Raw genomic sequence first — 14,105 nt, forward strand, 5'->3', positions numbered from 1 at the left:
AGTACTTGATTCACTTTACAACCCTCTCGATTGTTCTCTGTCGATCTCTCTCAAACAAAAATGACAACAGACGCACGTCGACAACTTATGTAACTTCCAAGCCCGACAACAGCATTCCATAGAGATTGGTACAAGTGTTTTCCACAAAATATACCCCTAAAGCTACAGTTCTTGCAGGCAACACGCCCTACTAATTAAACCACTAGAAGTTTCACAAACCACAAAAGGCATCGATGAGGCGCTAGCAACCATCAACTCCTAGGCAAAAGGCATGGAGACCGTACGTAGTTCGAGCAAGCAAGGGATCAGCCACGCATACATACATCAGCAGTAGAACATGAACTCCTTGACACTGTCCCTGATCTTCGGGAGCTGCCTCGCAGGCGCGGACCGGGCCGTGGCAGACGACGAGCCCCCGTCCGAGAACTCGTCTTCCATGTAATAGCGCGCGCGGAAGGCTGCCAGGTGCGCGTAGTATGCTGGGGGAACTGTCACAGCAGCAAGAAAGCAAAATCAGCAGAAAATTTAGAGTAGCAACTGAAAATACATCACTACTGCCTAAGATCCTGACACCATGAACATTCCTGCAAGTGCAAGCTGATATGAAGACTTGTACACTGTGGATTAAACGCATACCTATAGATACCGAACGCGTGCACCGGGCATAGCTGCAAGTGAGAAATCATCATAAAGACAAAAGGTCAGAAAACAGGGAACACAACAGTATTATGCTTTTGCATCATTCATCAAGGAGGGAAATGGCCGAGCAGCTTACGTATAGCAAAGGTTGTAGGTCAAGGTTTGCAGGGCGTCAGCACTGAAACGGTTTTCGTCGAGAAGAACATGATAATGTGTCGGTCGGCTTGTTCCCTGTCCAAAGGAAAACATAGGAGAGACTTCAGTATCAAGTCGAGTACCATGTTATCATGAAAGACTTGCCCAATTCATTAGAAGTATCATGGGACTAAGCAGAAATGTGAGTCATGCAACATTACCTGAATACCAGCATGGCTGCAGAGGTAAAAGTCGAACTCAGTAGGATGGCAGATCTTTGTGTCAACAACAGTACCTGAGGACAAAGCACACTTGATGCTTTAATCTTGTTATTACTGGAACACACTTTGGTACGTAAAATCTACCAGGTCGTACACATATTATGCTAACTAACCAGGTAGGATATTCCCACTTCTATCCGTCAGATCCCGCGCACGATGATTTTCAGGGAATAGGCGAGTGTGATGCCGCTTTTGCACAACAACAAATGTGACTGGTGGGAGGTAACCAGCCTGTAAAGTAGCACAAGCCTGGGAGCAAGAAGAACATGGTGTAGCAAACAAATTAGAAATTACAATGTTACGGTATGAATTAATCACTAGCTGCTAGGGAATCAGGCCCGCAGAATGTTGAAACGGAAAATAAAGGACCAATGTGGCGTTATATGGAGAGGGTCAAAGGGGGTGAGAAGAACCTTGCGAATCGCATCCATTTCATAAAGCAACACTTGGCTGAACTGACCCTCACTAACACCATCTCTGCATATTAGATGATTCAGTAATCAGTATTAAGCAGAGACTAAGAAACGATTCTTGGAAAAACAAAGACTGCACGCTTTACAAACCTATAAAATATAATCCTGTGAGGCTTGCATCCAGTTGCTCTGTAGAAAGAGAGAAGCAACTCCCTGCAAAATTTCAAGAATTCAATGTTATTGTTGCAAAAAGGAAAACTAGGCAAATACTTCCGTATCTTGCATTACCTTATCATGCCACCACCAACACGTCCCTTTTGTGGATCCATTGTTTCTGTGTAAAGGTCGGCAATTATTTCTTCCCTAGGGCCTTGTGAAGAGACCAAGCATTTGTATTTTGTTACTTCTGGCCAATCCATAGATGCAACAACCTACAATGTGAGGATGTAGAAGCCTTAGTTCCAGAACTCCAAATTCTATCATGCGTTATTCATAGTATGGTGCCAAGACGGCAAACAGAAAGAGAGGATCTGTACTAGCCACACAAAGTAAAATGAAAAAATAGATAGGTAGTACGTTTCTCCTTTGAAGCACAAGTAAAAGCTTAGCAGCGTTTACAATGAATATCGCTACTTTTGTTCTCACGTATCGCTCCTTTTGTTACCGAAAATGCAAAGCTATTACAAACTTCCAATACAGATGGTACTGATAAAAAGTGTAAAAAAATAGAAACGGAAGTTGAGCGCTATTAATTAGTGCATCCGACTCTGACCGTCTCTTGTCAAATATAAGCAGACTGCAAATTAACAAACTTGACATGATGAGAGAGAGCAGAATGACATACTGCTGCAATAGATGGAGATGCATCTTCTCCAGCAGCTGGGTGGGTAACATCAGCTCCGAAAACTATCGTAGGCACGTCTGTCAGAAGGGGTATCCTCTTGTACAAAGCATCTTCAAGTACTGTATTCCGACCTCCGACCTAATCATAAAACAGCAAAGGTCTCAGCATTTCGCAGGCCTGATTGTCAAGCAGCTAGCAATTGATTCATACCTTAACATTGATCTTCAGAGAAAGATTTTCAAGGTATTGTTTCCCACCCTTCTGAACATTCTTGGGTAAGCAGCACTGAGTTATTACTCCAAGCTCGGTTTCACAGAGCCGTTTTATCTTTCCTGCATTAGATGGCAGAAACTTGGAATTAAAACTGATTTCTATTTTAAAATAGTCAGATATCAGCTCAGAGAATCAATTCATAGAGCATACCATAAGAACCACTAATATCAGGTAATATGATGATCAATAATTCAAGCTGCTTCCCTTCTAGACCTTGCTTAGTGAGCACTTCTGCAGAATGCCTATGGATATTTCTGATTGCAGACTCCACAGTGTCCTGACGGCGAGCTTGTGTGATATTCACGCATGGTTCCATGTTCATTTCCTACAACAGGAAAATTTATTCAGTCAGTATATATGCTAGCAGCAGAAGTTCATTCCAGAAGAAAAGAAGGTTACCATGCCAATGTTATTGCACATGTGAGCCAGATCGCGGCAAAACATGCCAATGTCATTTGGGTGAAGACGAGAGGCAAAAGTTAGACATGCCCAATGGTTGATAGATCCTCCATTCACCATTCTCTGGGAAAAACAACGAAATTAGTATTACTAAGACTGATGCAGAAAGCAAATGAAATAGACATAAGATATAAAAACATCGCTACAAGTACAAACAGCCAGGCAAAAAAGTATATACAGTCATTTCAATGCATTATATCATAAATATAACAATGGAAAAAATACATACAATCATAACTTACATACCAAAAAGTTTAGAGACCGACATGTTCTCCACTTACATGTTAGTGCTAAATAACATGCAAGACCAAACTGATATTGATAATACTAAACATAAACACTGAGCGTAACAATGTTGCCGAAATGAAATTATGTCACTAAAAAGGAATATGGTATAGGGTATAAATGTATAATACCTTGTTTATCATGTTCCATTGTCCCACTGAAGGATTACATACTTTTTCCCGTCCAGAGTCATGATATTTAAGCTAACAAGAGAAATATTAAAGAGGTCAAATAAATATAAAATAATGTAAGAACAGTAATGCGGTCATTTTGTTCAGAAGCAGTTACCCTTGGGGAAGGTAGTACACGAGCATCGACCAATGCAAGTTGGTTCATGACTTTCATGCCAAATTCTTTCGAATAGTCATCATTGCCATAATTATTCCTATTAACAACCTGAGAACATAAAAAAAGGGAACAGATCATATATCCTCAAATCAAATGAATACAAATATGGATATAAGAGCAATACAAAACATAAAACTGCACGCTCGTGCTATCCTACAGATACAAAGTCTGCAGTAAATGACATTAAGGGCTAAAATTCACCTCTAGAACACTGCTCTCCCGTTGAGCTGGTCTTTCACATGCCATCTTTAGTATGCTTGAAACTTGGCGTTCATTCAACTTCCGTGAATATCTTTGTCCCCCAACTATGCTGCAAACCTGAAGAAATCATATGTACACACTATTGATTTAACTACAAAAACTAAAGGCAAACTTAAAGTGTCACAAAAGAAGATCATAAGCACCTCCATAGGCAAATATAGCGGTCTGCTATCACTACCAGCTTGAAGGCATGGCCAATTGATATATTTGAGAGAGTAATTATATTGCTTCTTAAAGTACTGGACAACTGATACGCGCACACCATCTTGATCAAACCTGCAGTAGCAAATGATCATCGGAAAGTTGTAATTGAGCTAGTTTCTACCCCTGGTCACTATCAATAACCACAATTAATTTACAGTGTTATATGACTACATGAAAATTTAAAGAAAGTGCATTCAGGAAACAGCGTATAAAAGTGAATAGATACATTAATTCCTTCAATGGAGCTGAGGATAAGCTAGTGATCTTGTAGCGTATGGTTTTATCAGTCCGATGAGTGGCTTCAACCCGGATACCTCTAAGGGCTTTCTTCAACTATAAAGCAGAAAAGAAAAAAAAAATGCAACAGTTAGATTGGTAGACATAAAAAAAGGTGAGAAAAATAAGATATCACCATTCATACCTTAATACGATCCTGATCAATCAAGGGCCTTGAAGCATCTCGGATATTCAGATATTCGACTGCAAAGTCCATCACTGCTTGGGCCTTGTAAAATGCTGTTGCGGAAATATCTGAGAATAAAATCGAATGAGAAATATTAGTGACAGGATTTTTTAAGGGACTACAAAATTAAGAAACACTTTCATGACACTAGGAACAGTTTAGGTACAGCCGTACCGATATTTAGTGACAAACCCATCTGTGTGGGGCGAAGGCTTTGGTAATAACCCCTCCAGCATTCAACACCGTTGCCAATTGCGCCACCATGTTCAAATGACTGAGAGAAGAATGATCTAGAGATCGATACATACCTGTTCCAATTTAAAGAAGATGCAAACAAAATGTTGAATTACAAATATAAGGAATGAAAATAGGGGAACTTAAACAATGAAAAATTTCTACTCCACATCAAGGAAGTATCAATGCGATACTTCCTTTACTACTCCACATCAAGGAAGTATCAAATATAAGAAATTACTTTGTTGTGGGACACTCCCTTAAGGCGATGTCGAGAGCTTGGATAGTGTCTTGTGGCACATCCCTGCTTCTACCAGCCAAAAACTGCCGAAGGCTGTACATATCCAGATTTGAAGCAAGCTTGACGGTCACCTTGTATTCCTCCTCGCTAAAATACAGGAATGAGTACAATGTAAAAACCATTACATGAACAAGCAGGTTTTGATGACAAAAAGGAAGACTGGAATGTTTTTGTCCTACCGTTTATTCCCTTTCGCGGCATTGGCAAGTTTGACGACAAATACTTTGTTCTTGAATGGCAGTGCACCAGCGGTATATAGGCTCTTTCTTCCATCATAAACAGGCAGCCTACCGTCCAAGTGTTCCTTGTACAATTTAACTAGTTTGTTGATTATTGATCTGTTCCATCCGCGAGACCTCGTTTCCGGATCAATTGCCACCTGCGCAACAGGAAGATGCATGGTTATCATACTGAGAATTAACAATTAACCATGATCATGTGCTTGCAGAAATCAAATTATTCACCCACTTTTGAAGGTGAAAATTAACCATGATCGATCATGTGCTTGCAGAAATCAAATTATTCACCCACTTTTGAAGGTGAAAATTAACCATGATCGATCATGTGCTTGCAGAAATCAAATTATTCACCCACTTTTGAAGGTGAAAATTAACCATGCTCATGTGCTTGCAGAAATCAAATTATTCACCCACTTTTGAAGGTCAAAATTAACCATGATGATGTGCCTGCAGAAATCAAATTATTCACCTACTTTTGAAGGTGAAAATTAACCATGCTCATGTGCTTGCAGAAATCAAATTATTAACCCACTTTTGAAGGCGAAACCTTAAAATTTGCATGAAACTTGTTACCATAAGTTGCCTGATTTTGGTATCTGTTTGTCTCTTTACTAACATTTGTATTAGCTTCGACATAAACATGTGATTGGTTCTATTTTGATCCAAATCCACTTGATGGTTCAAAATACAGCTTACAACGAATTCAATTCACAAGATCCATGCATGAATGAACATTTACCAACATCACCGAACGGGTTCGAGCATACGTACATCGTAATGGTAGATCTCCTTGTCGGCGACCTGCACGAGGAAATGGTTGGCGCGGACGCGGCACCTCCTCCCGATGGTGCCGAACCCCGGCCGCGCCGGGAACTTCTCCGCCTTGCTCGACACCGGCGGCAGATTGGCCGGCGCCGCCGGCACCCGAGGCTCCATGGCGACCCTCCGCTGCTCCTCCGCTGCAGCCGGGGCCGAGGAGGACGACGACGGCCGCTCGCCTGCGGCCTTAGCTAGCACCATCTTCCGCTCCACCTCGGCACCCAGCACCTCCACCGTCGCCGTCGGGGCCGCCACTGGCTGGCCGGCTCCGCCAGGTCCAGTGCCACCGTAACGCGGGTCGTGCTCCCCCACCGCGGGGACGCCACCCCGCCCGCCAGCAGCAGGCTGCGAGGCGCCTCGACCACCTCGGCCTCTCGCCGCGTCGTCGCGATGGCCACCGCGCTCGCCGCCTCGGCCCCTCCCTCGGCCGTCCCCGCCGCGTCCTCCAGGTGGCTCCTGATCTCCGGAGCGACCGCGCGGCGCGTGGCCATGTCCTCCGCGGCCGCGCTCGCCCCCGGCCTCCTCTCCTCGGCCCCTCCCTCGGCCGGCGCCATCGCCCCGACCGCGGCCACCCTCCTGCGCTCCGGACGACTCGTCGCCGCGGCCGTGGCCGCCGCGCCGGCCGCCTCCGCCTCGCGAAGACATGGACAGGCTAGGAGCAAACCCTACCCAAGGAGTTGGCAGAAGAGAACGTACGAAGCTCAAGCGGCTTGGACGACGACGCTATATAGAATAGAAAAGACGGGCTCGGAGATGTATCGGGGAAAGAGAAACGGCGGTGACATGTGGAGCCCGCGTGTCAGTAACTCGGAGCGGAGCCGGAGCGGCGCGACCGGGGTCTCATCGCATTCTCCTCCCCTTGCGCGCTCGCGGAACGAGGAGATCTTTCGAGCCGGCGCGCGCGCAACCGGCCGGCCGGGGGCACGTTCTCGCACCGCCGTCACGTCTAATCGCCATTAAGGGCACGCTGCTGCAGCGGAGGCAATGATGAAGAATTATCGGGGCGCGGGGCGGCCTAGCAAAGCATGCAGCCCACGTCGCCCATCCTAGCCAAATCGTGCTACTAGTAGGAGTACTTGTCTAGGAGAGCGAGTCCATGGAGAAAGCCCTCGGTTATTTACGTGGCAGTGCACATGTCCGCAAGTGCGTACAGACCCTCGCCGTGGGTTTTTATCTCGACTTCGCCGTTTGGAGCGAACGCATCCGTCGTCCTTCGATCCGGCATACTTAATCTTGATGCCAAGATCCGTTCGATCCAAAGGCCGAACGGGCGAACGCCTCCACCCGCCACTTCCTCTCCCCTCACTCCACGATGCGGTCGCCACACACACACACACCCTCCATCATTTCCTCTCTCTGGGATCCCCAATTAGCTCGATCCTGGCCGACTTTCTCCGCCGAGCTGCGGTGGCCGACGCGTGATGGCGAGGAGTACGGCGGCGAGCTCAAGGGCAGTGGGATGATGCTACGGCGGTCGGCGCGCAACACGCCCAGCAGAGCTGTTCAGGAGCCCTCCTCGCATCGTGGGAGCGTGTGCGGCACATGCTCCCCGCACCACCCGGCGGGTGACGAGGCCTCCTCTCTCTTGACCAGATCCACTGCGACGCCCGCGTCTACGCGGAGGAGATCAGCTGCCGTCCTGGTCACTTACTTTAGTTGACCATGATGAATAATTTTTAGAACATGGTCATTTACCTTTTTGAAACATGGCAAGTTTGTTTTTATCATGCTCTTTTATTCATTTGAACCCTTCCATGTGTTTGGAATTGAATAATTAGGGTTTGTAAATTCTGAATTAGTAATATTTGTGAGTTGTGTGAACCTTAATTGTGTGAAATTTTAATATGTGTGCAAATATGTAGTTGAAATGTAGTGTAAACTAAAACTAAATTTTGGAAGGTTTGGGAAAAAAAGAATGAAGTTTAGAGGATAGATTAGGAACCACACTTTTTTAGAGGAGCAAATATATGGAGTTAAGAGATATTTTGTCATTTGCTCGTCTAAATTACAAGAGATCAATTAGAGATACCCTTAGTGAGCGACTGAGATGCAGTGACATGCCATGGCCATATTCACTTAGAGCATCTACAGCCGCGACGGACAAATCTGGCCTCTCAAATGCCTGAGAACGCCCTTGGGCACGTCCGCGGACATTGGCCGATCACATCTCAAATATTTGATTCTACAACCAGACACCTCAAATTCATATTTTTACATGCAACAACGTGAAACCTAATCTAGCTGGAGCTCGCCCAGTTCTGTCGTGGCCATGTCCGGCACCAGGCTGCGCTTCGCAGAGTGTTGGTCTGGTCGCCGACAAGGTAGAGTAGGCATGGGACACGAGCCGGCTCACGGGACTCAAGGCGTCGTCGTCTCCCATGCCCTACTCACTAGTAGAAAACAGGGCTTCGGTTGAGGCCTGGGTAAGGGCATTAATCCCAGGTTCACTCACGAACCGGGACCAAATGGTGCATCAGTCCCGGTTCTTGAGGCCAGGGCACACTAGTAGAAAAACGGCCATTTGTCCCGGTTCGTAAGGCCCATTATTCCCGGTTTTTGAACCGGGACTAAAGGGTCGTTACTAAAACCCTAGGCCTTTAGTCCCGGTTCTTACACGAACCGGGACAGATGGGCCTCCACGTGGCCGGTGCGGCGAGCCCAGGCAGGAGGGCCTTTGGTCCCGGTTGGTGGCACCAACCGGGACCAATAGGCATCCACGCGTCAGCAGCTGGGGTTTTTGTTTTTTTTCTGAAAGGGGGTGGTTTAGGGGGTAATTTAGGGTGTGTTAGCTAGCTAACAGAGAGAAGTGTCCTCTCTTATCTCCGTGCTTGGTTTACCAACGCTACTGCTATGCCTAAACATGGCTTAGATTAAAGTGAAGGCAACATGTGGTGCATGTCGAAAGTAATACTAATCCTAACTTGATCAAGTTTGGATTAGTACTATACTTTCGACATGCACCACATGCATGTTGCCTTCACTTCAATCCAATCCATATTCATTTCACCCACTGATATATAATAACTCTTCATGCTCGCATCATGCATCATCATAATAATAAGTCCTACTAATCATCATCATACAACTTCTACTCGTTATTAATAACAAGTCATACAATCATCATCCTCATAGTCATCGAACCAACCCTACTTAATTGTTCTTAGCACATGATCATCAGTATTAGGTAGGACCTAAATACCCTCTTTAAGGTAAAATAGGATAAAATAATATAGACCCTGACTCTCCATTATGGAGAATGGAGATCATCCTGTCTCCAATTCTTGCGCTTCGCTTCCTTTTGCTTCCAAAAACCTCCTTACGACTATCCATACATTTTTTCCATTCTTTGATTTTCATGTCTCCATTTCTTTTAGAAATCCGGTATGGACAGTTGAGGTTCGTAGGATGACCTGGCTGTATGTTCAAAACATCAAGGCTACCATTCTGATACATCAAATGAGGCACACAATCCTCTGGAATTATCTGTTGAAAAACATAGTAATAACTTCATAGTTAGCAATGATGTACTAGTTTTAGAAGTATGCAAAAGATGCACGGATGTCGTAATAGTAAAAATCTTATCAGGGTATCTCCATAGTAGTTACTGTAGTTCAACACGTGCACTAGTGGCACGTATTGACCATAATGTTGAGGAGCTTGATTGTAGATATTGTAATTCTCAAGATCAGTACAAAGTGCGATCAGATGATTTTTCTCCTGATAAGTTAATTCGGAGCCTTCGGTGTAGTAGGTTTTGTTTACCATCTTCCGCACATTCTTTGAAGAATGAAAATAAGTTGTCAATGGAAATAAGCTGTCAACTATTTTGAAATGAACAATATAAATTAGCTAATAACTATGTTTGAGAAACTCACATAGCGGTAGAATTGGAGGCGTATCAACAAGGACCCAAATGTCCATATTGTCTTGCTCGATTTCAGGATCACCAAGATCCATGGTGACAAGCATATCCTCATGAAAACCATACATCTTGCAAAGTGCTTCCCATTTTTTGCAACCAAAATGGGTTACGCTCTCAGGATTGTACAACTTTACTTCAAAATCCACACCATGATGGGTCCTTAGATGAATTTTCTTTGTTTCAAAACTTTCATGGTCTTCAAAGCCCATCCTCTCCAAGACATAGCGTCTTGCATGGCATGGGATAAGCTAGTCGAATTGTAAAAGATGAAAATTACACGTTGAAATAGTTGAAGTCGTGCTTAATTACGAAAAAAAATACTTGTCGTCGTTGCGTACCGTTTCAACATCGAAGGTCTCCTCCAGCTTAATGCTAAAGCGTCGATCTTCGTCCAGGTGAGGCCTGTCGCACAGACCTCGGTCGTCGTGGCACCAGTCGCACTCCCCCGGGAGACTTCCGTCGTCCGAGTACGACATTTCCTATGTTCATAATTAAATATTAAAGTTGTACAATTAAATATATGTACTAAAAAACCTAAATTAGATCATTATTATTCATCACGGGCTGACTATCGGTCTGTCGAGTCTTTTCTTGAAAACTCTCAGCTCACGTGGTGTACATATTCGACCGTCGGTGATGGTAGCTCCTCCTTTCATTCCCGAGTTCATTACACCAAGTTGTCTAGCACACGGGAATGAAGGAGAAGCTACCCCCACGACAACAGTCGGGATTCTTCGTCCTCTCATATATATATGGTGGAGACTCTCCCTCACTGATTCCTCTCTGACATTTGCGACCGTCGGTGATGGTAGCTCCTCCTTTCGTTCCCGAGTGCATTACACCAAATTGTCTAGCACACGGGAACGAAGGAGAAGCTACCCCCACGACAACAGTCGGGATTCTTCGTCCTCTCATATATGGTGGAGACTCGACAGACTTAAAGTCAACCCGAAATATCGTTTAATTATCTTACTAAAAAAAGGACATATCGAGCGCGTGAAATTTACCGAAACGGAAATATACATGTTTTTATCTACATCATATGAGCATTCAAACTTGATGGCCATTACATTTCAATGGTTCAAGATATGAGCAAAAACATTTCAAAATATCTTATAGGACTCATATTGAGATTTGGCTGGTCTCACCTCGAGGTCGGGGGGGGGGGGGGGGTCGGTGACGGGGACGACGGCGGGGATGATGGAGGGGGCTCCTAGATTTCTGCAAAAACAAAAACCCTATAAGCTATCAACTAATCAAATGCATACGCCTTGCATAGTGCTCTCCAATTTTAGCATTCAAAGTAGGAGTAGTTTTCCAATTTGAGCATAATAAGCAAAACCAAATCGTAAAATAAAGTAGTATTCAAATTAACATGCATTCAATTATAAGCAAAACTACATCATCTCTTGCGTCCGTACATCGTCGAATATTATCACTAATACACCTCGAATACTATCATACATATAGCATCGCTAATACAGCTAGAACCGTAGCGCCCGACGGGTATCGGCGCGGGCGGTGGACACCCAAAGAGAAGGAACCATCACAGGATCATAGCTCCAGTGAGATCCCTGAAGAACCTGCCAGGTATTGTCGAACCTGCCCTCCAACGCAACCATGTAGCGACGGACGTGCTCGTCCTCCTCGCTGACACGGTGACGTACCACCTCCGCGGTGTCCGGAAGCCTCGGCACCGTCACTGGCCCACACGACCGCCACCAAACAAGGATCGGGTCAACGACGGGCTGACTCCTCACCAACATACGCCCTCCGGAAGGTAGCACCTCCCAATACCAGCCCGGCGGAGCCCAGTCCCGGACATGGCCCCTCTGATCAAGTCAGCCTCCTCCGCCGAGTCGACGACGAGGATGCGGGATAGGCATCGTCGACGTCGATGCGGGAATAATTGCTTGAACTAAAAAAATAAACTAGTTCTATTAATTTTCTTGCTAAAAATAAACTACTTCTATAGTAAAATAAAGTAGTTTTATTAAATCAACTAGTTCAACTACTAAGCACTTACTATAAATAAAATAAAGTAGTACTTACTATAAATAAACTACTTCTATAGTAAAAATAAAGTAGTTTTATTAAATCAACTAGTTCAACTACTAAGCACTTACTATAAATAAAATAAAGTAGTACTTACTAAAAATAAACTACTTCTATAGTAAAATAAAGTAGTTTTATTAAATCAACTAGTTCGACTAGTAAGCACTTGCTATAAATAAAATAAAGTAGTACTTACTAAAAACAAACTACTTTTATAGTAAAATAAAGTAGTTTTATTAAATCAACTATCCTAAAATGCACTAACAGTAAAACTAATAACCTAAAATGCACTAAATAAACTAACCTTAAATATAACTTTTGCAACACATTTTTTTAAATATGCACACATATATATATGAACATATATATACATAAATTGACAAAAAAAATTATATGAACAAAAAAATCATACATCAATGCATACATATCCATGGATCATACATACATCTGCATATATATACATATACATACAACATCCATATATACATACATCAATCAATTACAAAAAAGTGTACGAAAAAAAACCAGAGAGCAGGCCGGGGCGGCGGCGGCGCGCGGCAAAGCAGAGCAGGCCGGGGCGGTGGCGGCGGCGCGCGGCAAGCAGAGCAGGCAGGGGTGGCGGCGCGGGGGAAGGGAGGGGGCTCACTGGGCGGCGACGACGAGGCGCGGCACAGGGCGGCGACGGCGAGGTAGCGGCAGAGGGCGGCCACGTCGGGGCAGGGTGGCAGGGGGCGGCGACGCCGCCGGGGGGGGGCGCGGAACGGCGCGCGGAGGTGACGGTGATACGTCCATTTTGCATCATGATTTTATATCGTTATTTATTGCATTATGGGTATTATTACACATTATGTCACAATACTTATGCCTAATCTCTCTTATTTTAGAAGGTTTACATGAAGAGGGAGAATGCCGGCAACTGGGATTCTGGGCTGGAAAACGAGCAAATATTAGAGACCTATTCTGCACAGCTCCAAAAATCCTGAAACTTCAGGGAAGTCATTTTTGGAATTAATAAAAAATACTGAGCGAAGAAACTACCAGAGGGGGGCCACACCCTGGCCACGAGGGTGGGAGGCGCGCCCTACCCCCCTTGGGCGCGCCCCCTGCCTCGTGGGCCCCTTGGCAGGCCTCCGGTGCCCATCTTCTGCTATATGAAGTCTTTCGTCCGAGAAAAAATCATAAGCAAGCTTTCGGGAAGAAACTCCGCCGCCACGAGGCGGAATCTTGGCGGAACCAATCTAGAGCTCCGGCAGAGCTGTTCTGCCGGGCAAACTTCCCTCCGGGAGGGGGAAATCATCACCATCATCATCACCAACGATCCTCTCATCGGGAGGGGGCCAATCTTCATCAACATCTTCACCAGCACCATCTCCTCTCAAATCCTAGTTCATCTCTTGTATCCAATCTTTGTATCAAAACCTCAGATTGGTACCTGTACGTTGCTAGTAGTGTTGATTACTCCTTGTAGTTGATGCTAATTGGTTTACTTGCTGGAAGATCATATGTTCAGATCCATTATGCATATTAATACCCCTCTGATTATGAACATGAGTATGCTTTGTGAGTAGTTACGTTTGTTCCTAAGGACATGGAAGAAGTCTTGCTATAAGTAGTCATGTGAATTTGGTATTCGTTCGATATTTTGATGAGATGTATGTTGTCTTTCCTCTAGTGGTGTTATGTGAACGTCGACTACATGACACTTAACCATTGCTTGGGCCTAGTGGAAGGCATTGGGAAGTAATAAGTAGATGATGGGTTGCTAGACTGACAGAAGCTTAAACCCTAGTTTATGCGTTGCTTCGTAAGGGGCTAATTTGGATCCATATGTTTCATGTTATGGTTAGATTTACCTTAATACTTCTTTTGTAGTTGCGGATGCTTGCATTAGGAGTTAATCATAAGTGGGATGCTTGTCCAAGTAAGGACA

At 44.6% G+C, this 14,105-nt stretch overlaps 1 protein-coding gene across 1 annotated transcript; it reads right to left on the minus strand.

Moving 5' to 3' along the window:
* Positions 1–324: 324 nt before the first annotated feature.
* Positions 325–6,605, minus strand: LOC109762222 (protein argonaute 12-like). Its single transcript, XM_073497439.1, has 21 exons — positions 6,151–6,605; positions 5,320–5,519; positions 5,081–5,227; positions 4,780–4,940; positions 4,564–4,673; positions 4,082–4,252; positions 3,879–3,995; positions 3,618–3,725; positions 3,461–3,532; positions 2,985–3,107; positions 2,736–2,910; positions 2,523–2,644; positions 2,313–2,450; positions 1,757–1,899; positions 1,619–1,681; positions 1,469–1,532; positions 1,169–1,304; positions 996–1,069; positions 776–870; positions 637–668; positions 325–488 (listed from the first exon to the last, which is right to left on the minus strand). Exons 1-21 carry the CDS (start codon positions 6,397–6,399, stop codon positions 325–327), a joined length of 2,664 nt encoding a protein of 887 aa, XP_073353540.1. The 5' UTR covers positions 6,400–6,605.
* Positions 6,606–14,105: the final 7,500 nt, after the last annotated feature.

This window comes from Aegilops tauschii, chromosome 4 (assembly GCF_002575655.3).
Source record: "Aegilops tauschii subsp. strangulata cultivar AL8/78 chromosome 4, Aet v6.0, whole genome shotgun sequence".
In the NCBI taxonomy this organism is placed as follows: Eukaryota; Viridiplantae; Streptophyta; class Magnoliopsida; order Poales; family Poaceae; genus Aegilops; species Aegilops tauschii.

What these genes read in the sequence shown, in the direction of transcription:
- LOC109762222 (XM_073497439.1), bottom strand. Translation starts at nt 6,399, where the DNA reads ATGGTGCTAGCTAAGGCCGCAGGCGAGCGGCCGTCGTCGTCCTCCTCG. An exon ending in GGGTTTGTCACTAAATATCG is followed by an intron (nt 4,674 to 4,779) that starts GTACGGCTGTAC and finishes TTTTATTCTCAG; the next exon opens with ATATTTCCGCAACAGCATTT. An exon ending in GTGTACTACCTTCCCCAAGG is followed by an intron (nt 3,533 to 3,617) that starts GTAACTGCTTCT and finishes TTCTCTTGTTAG; the next exon opens with CTTAAATATCATGACTCTGG.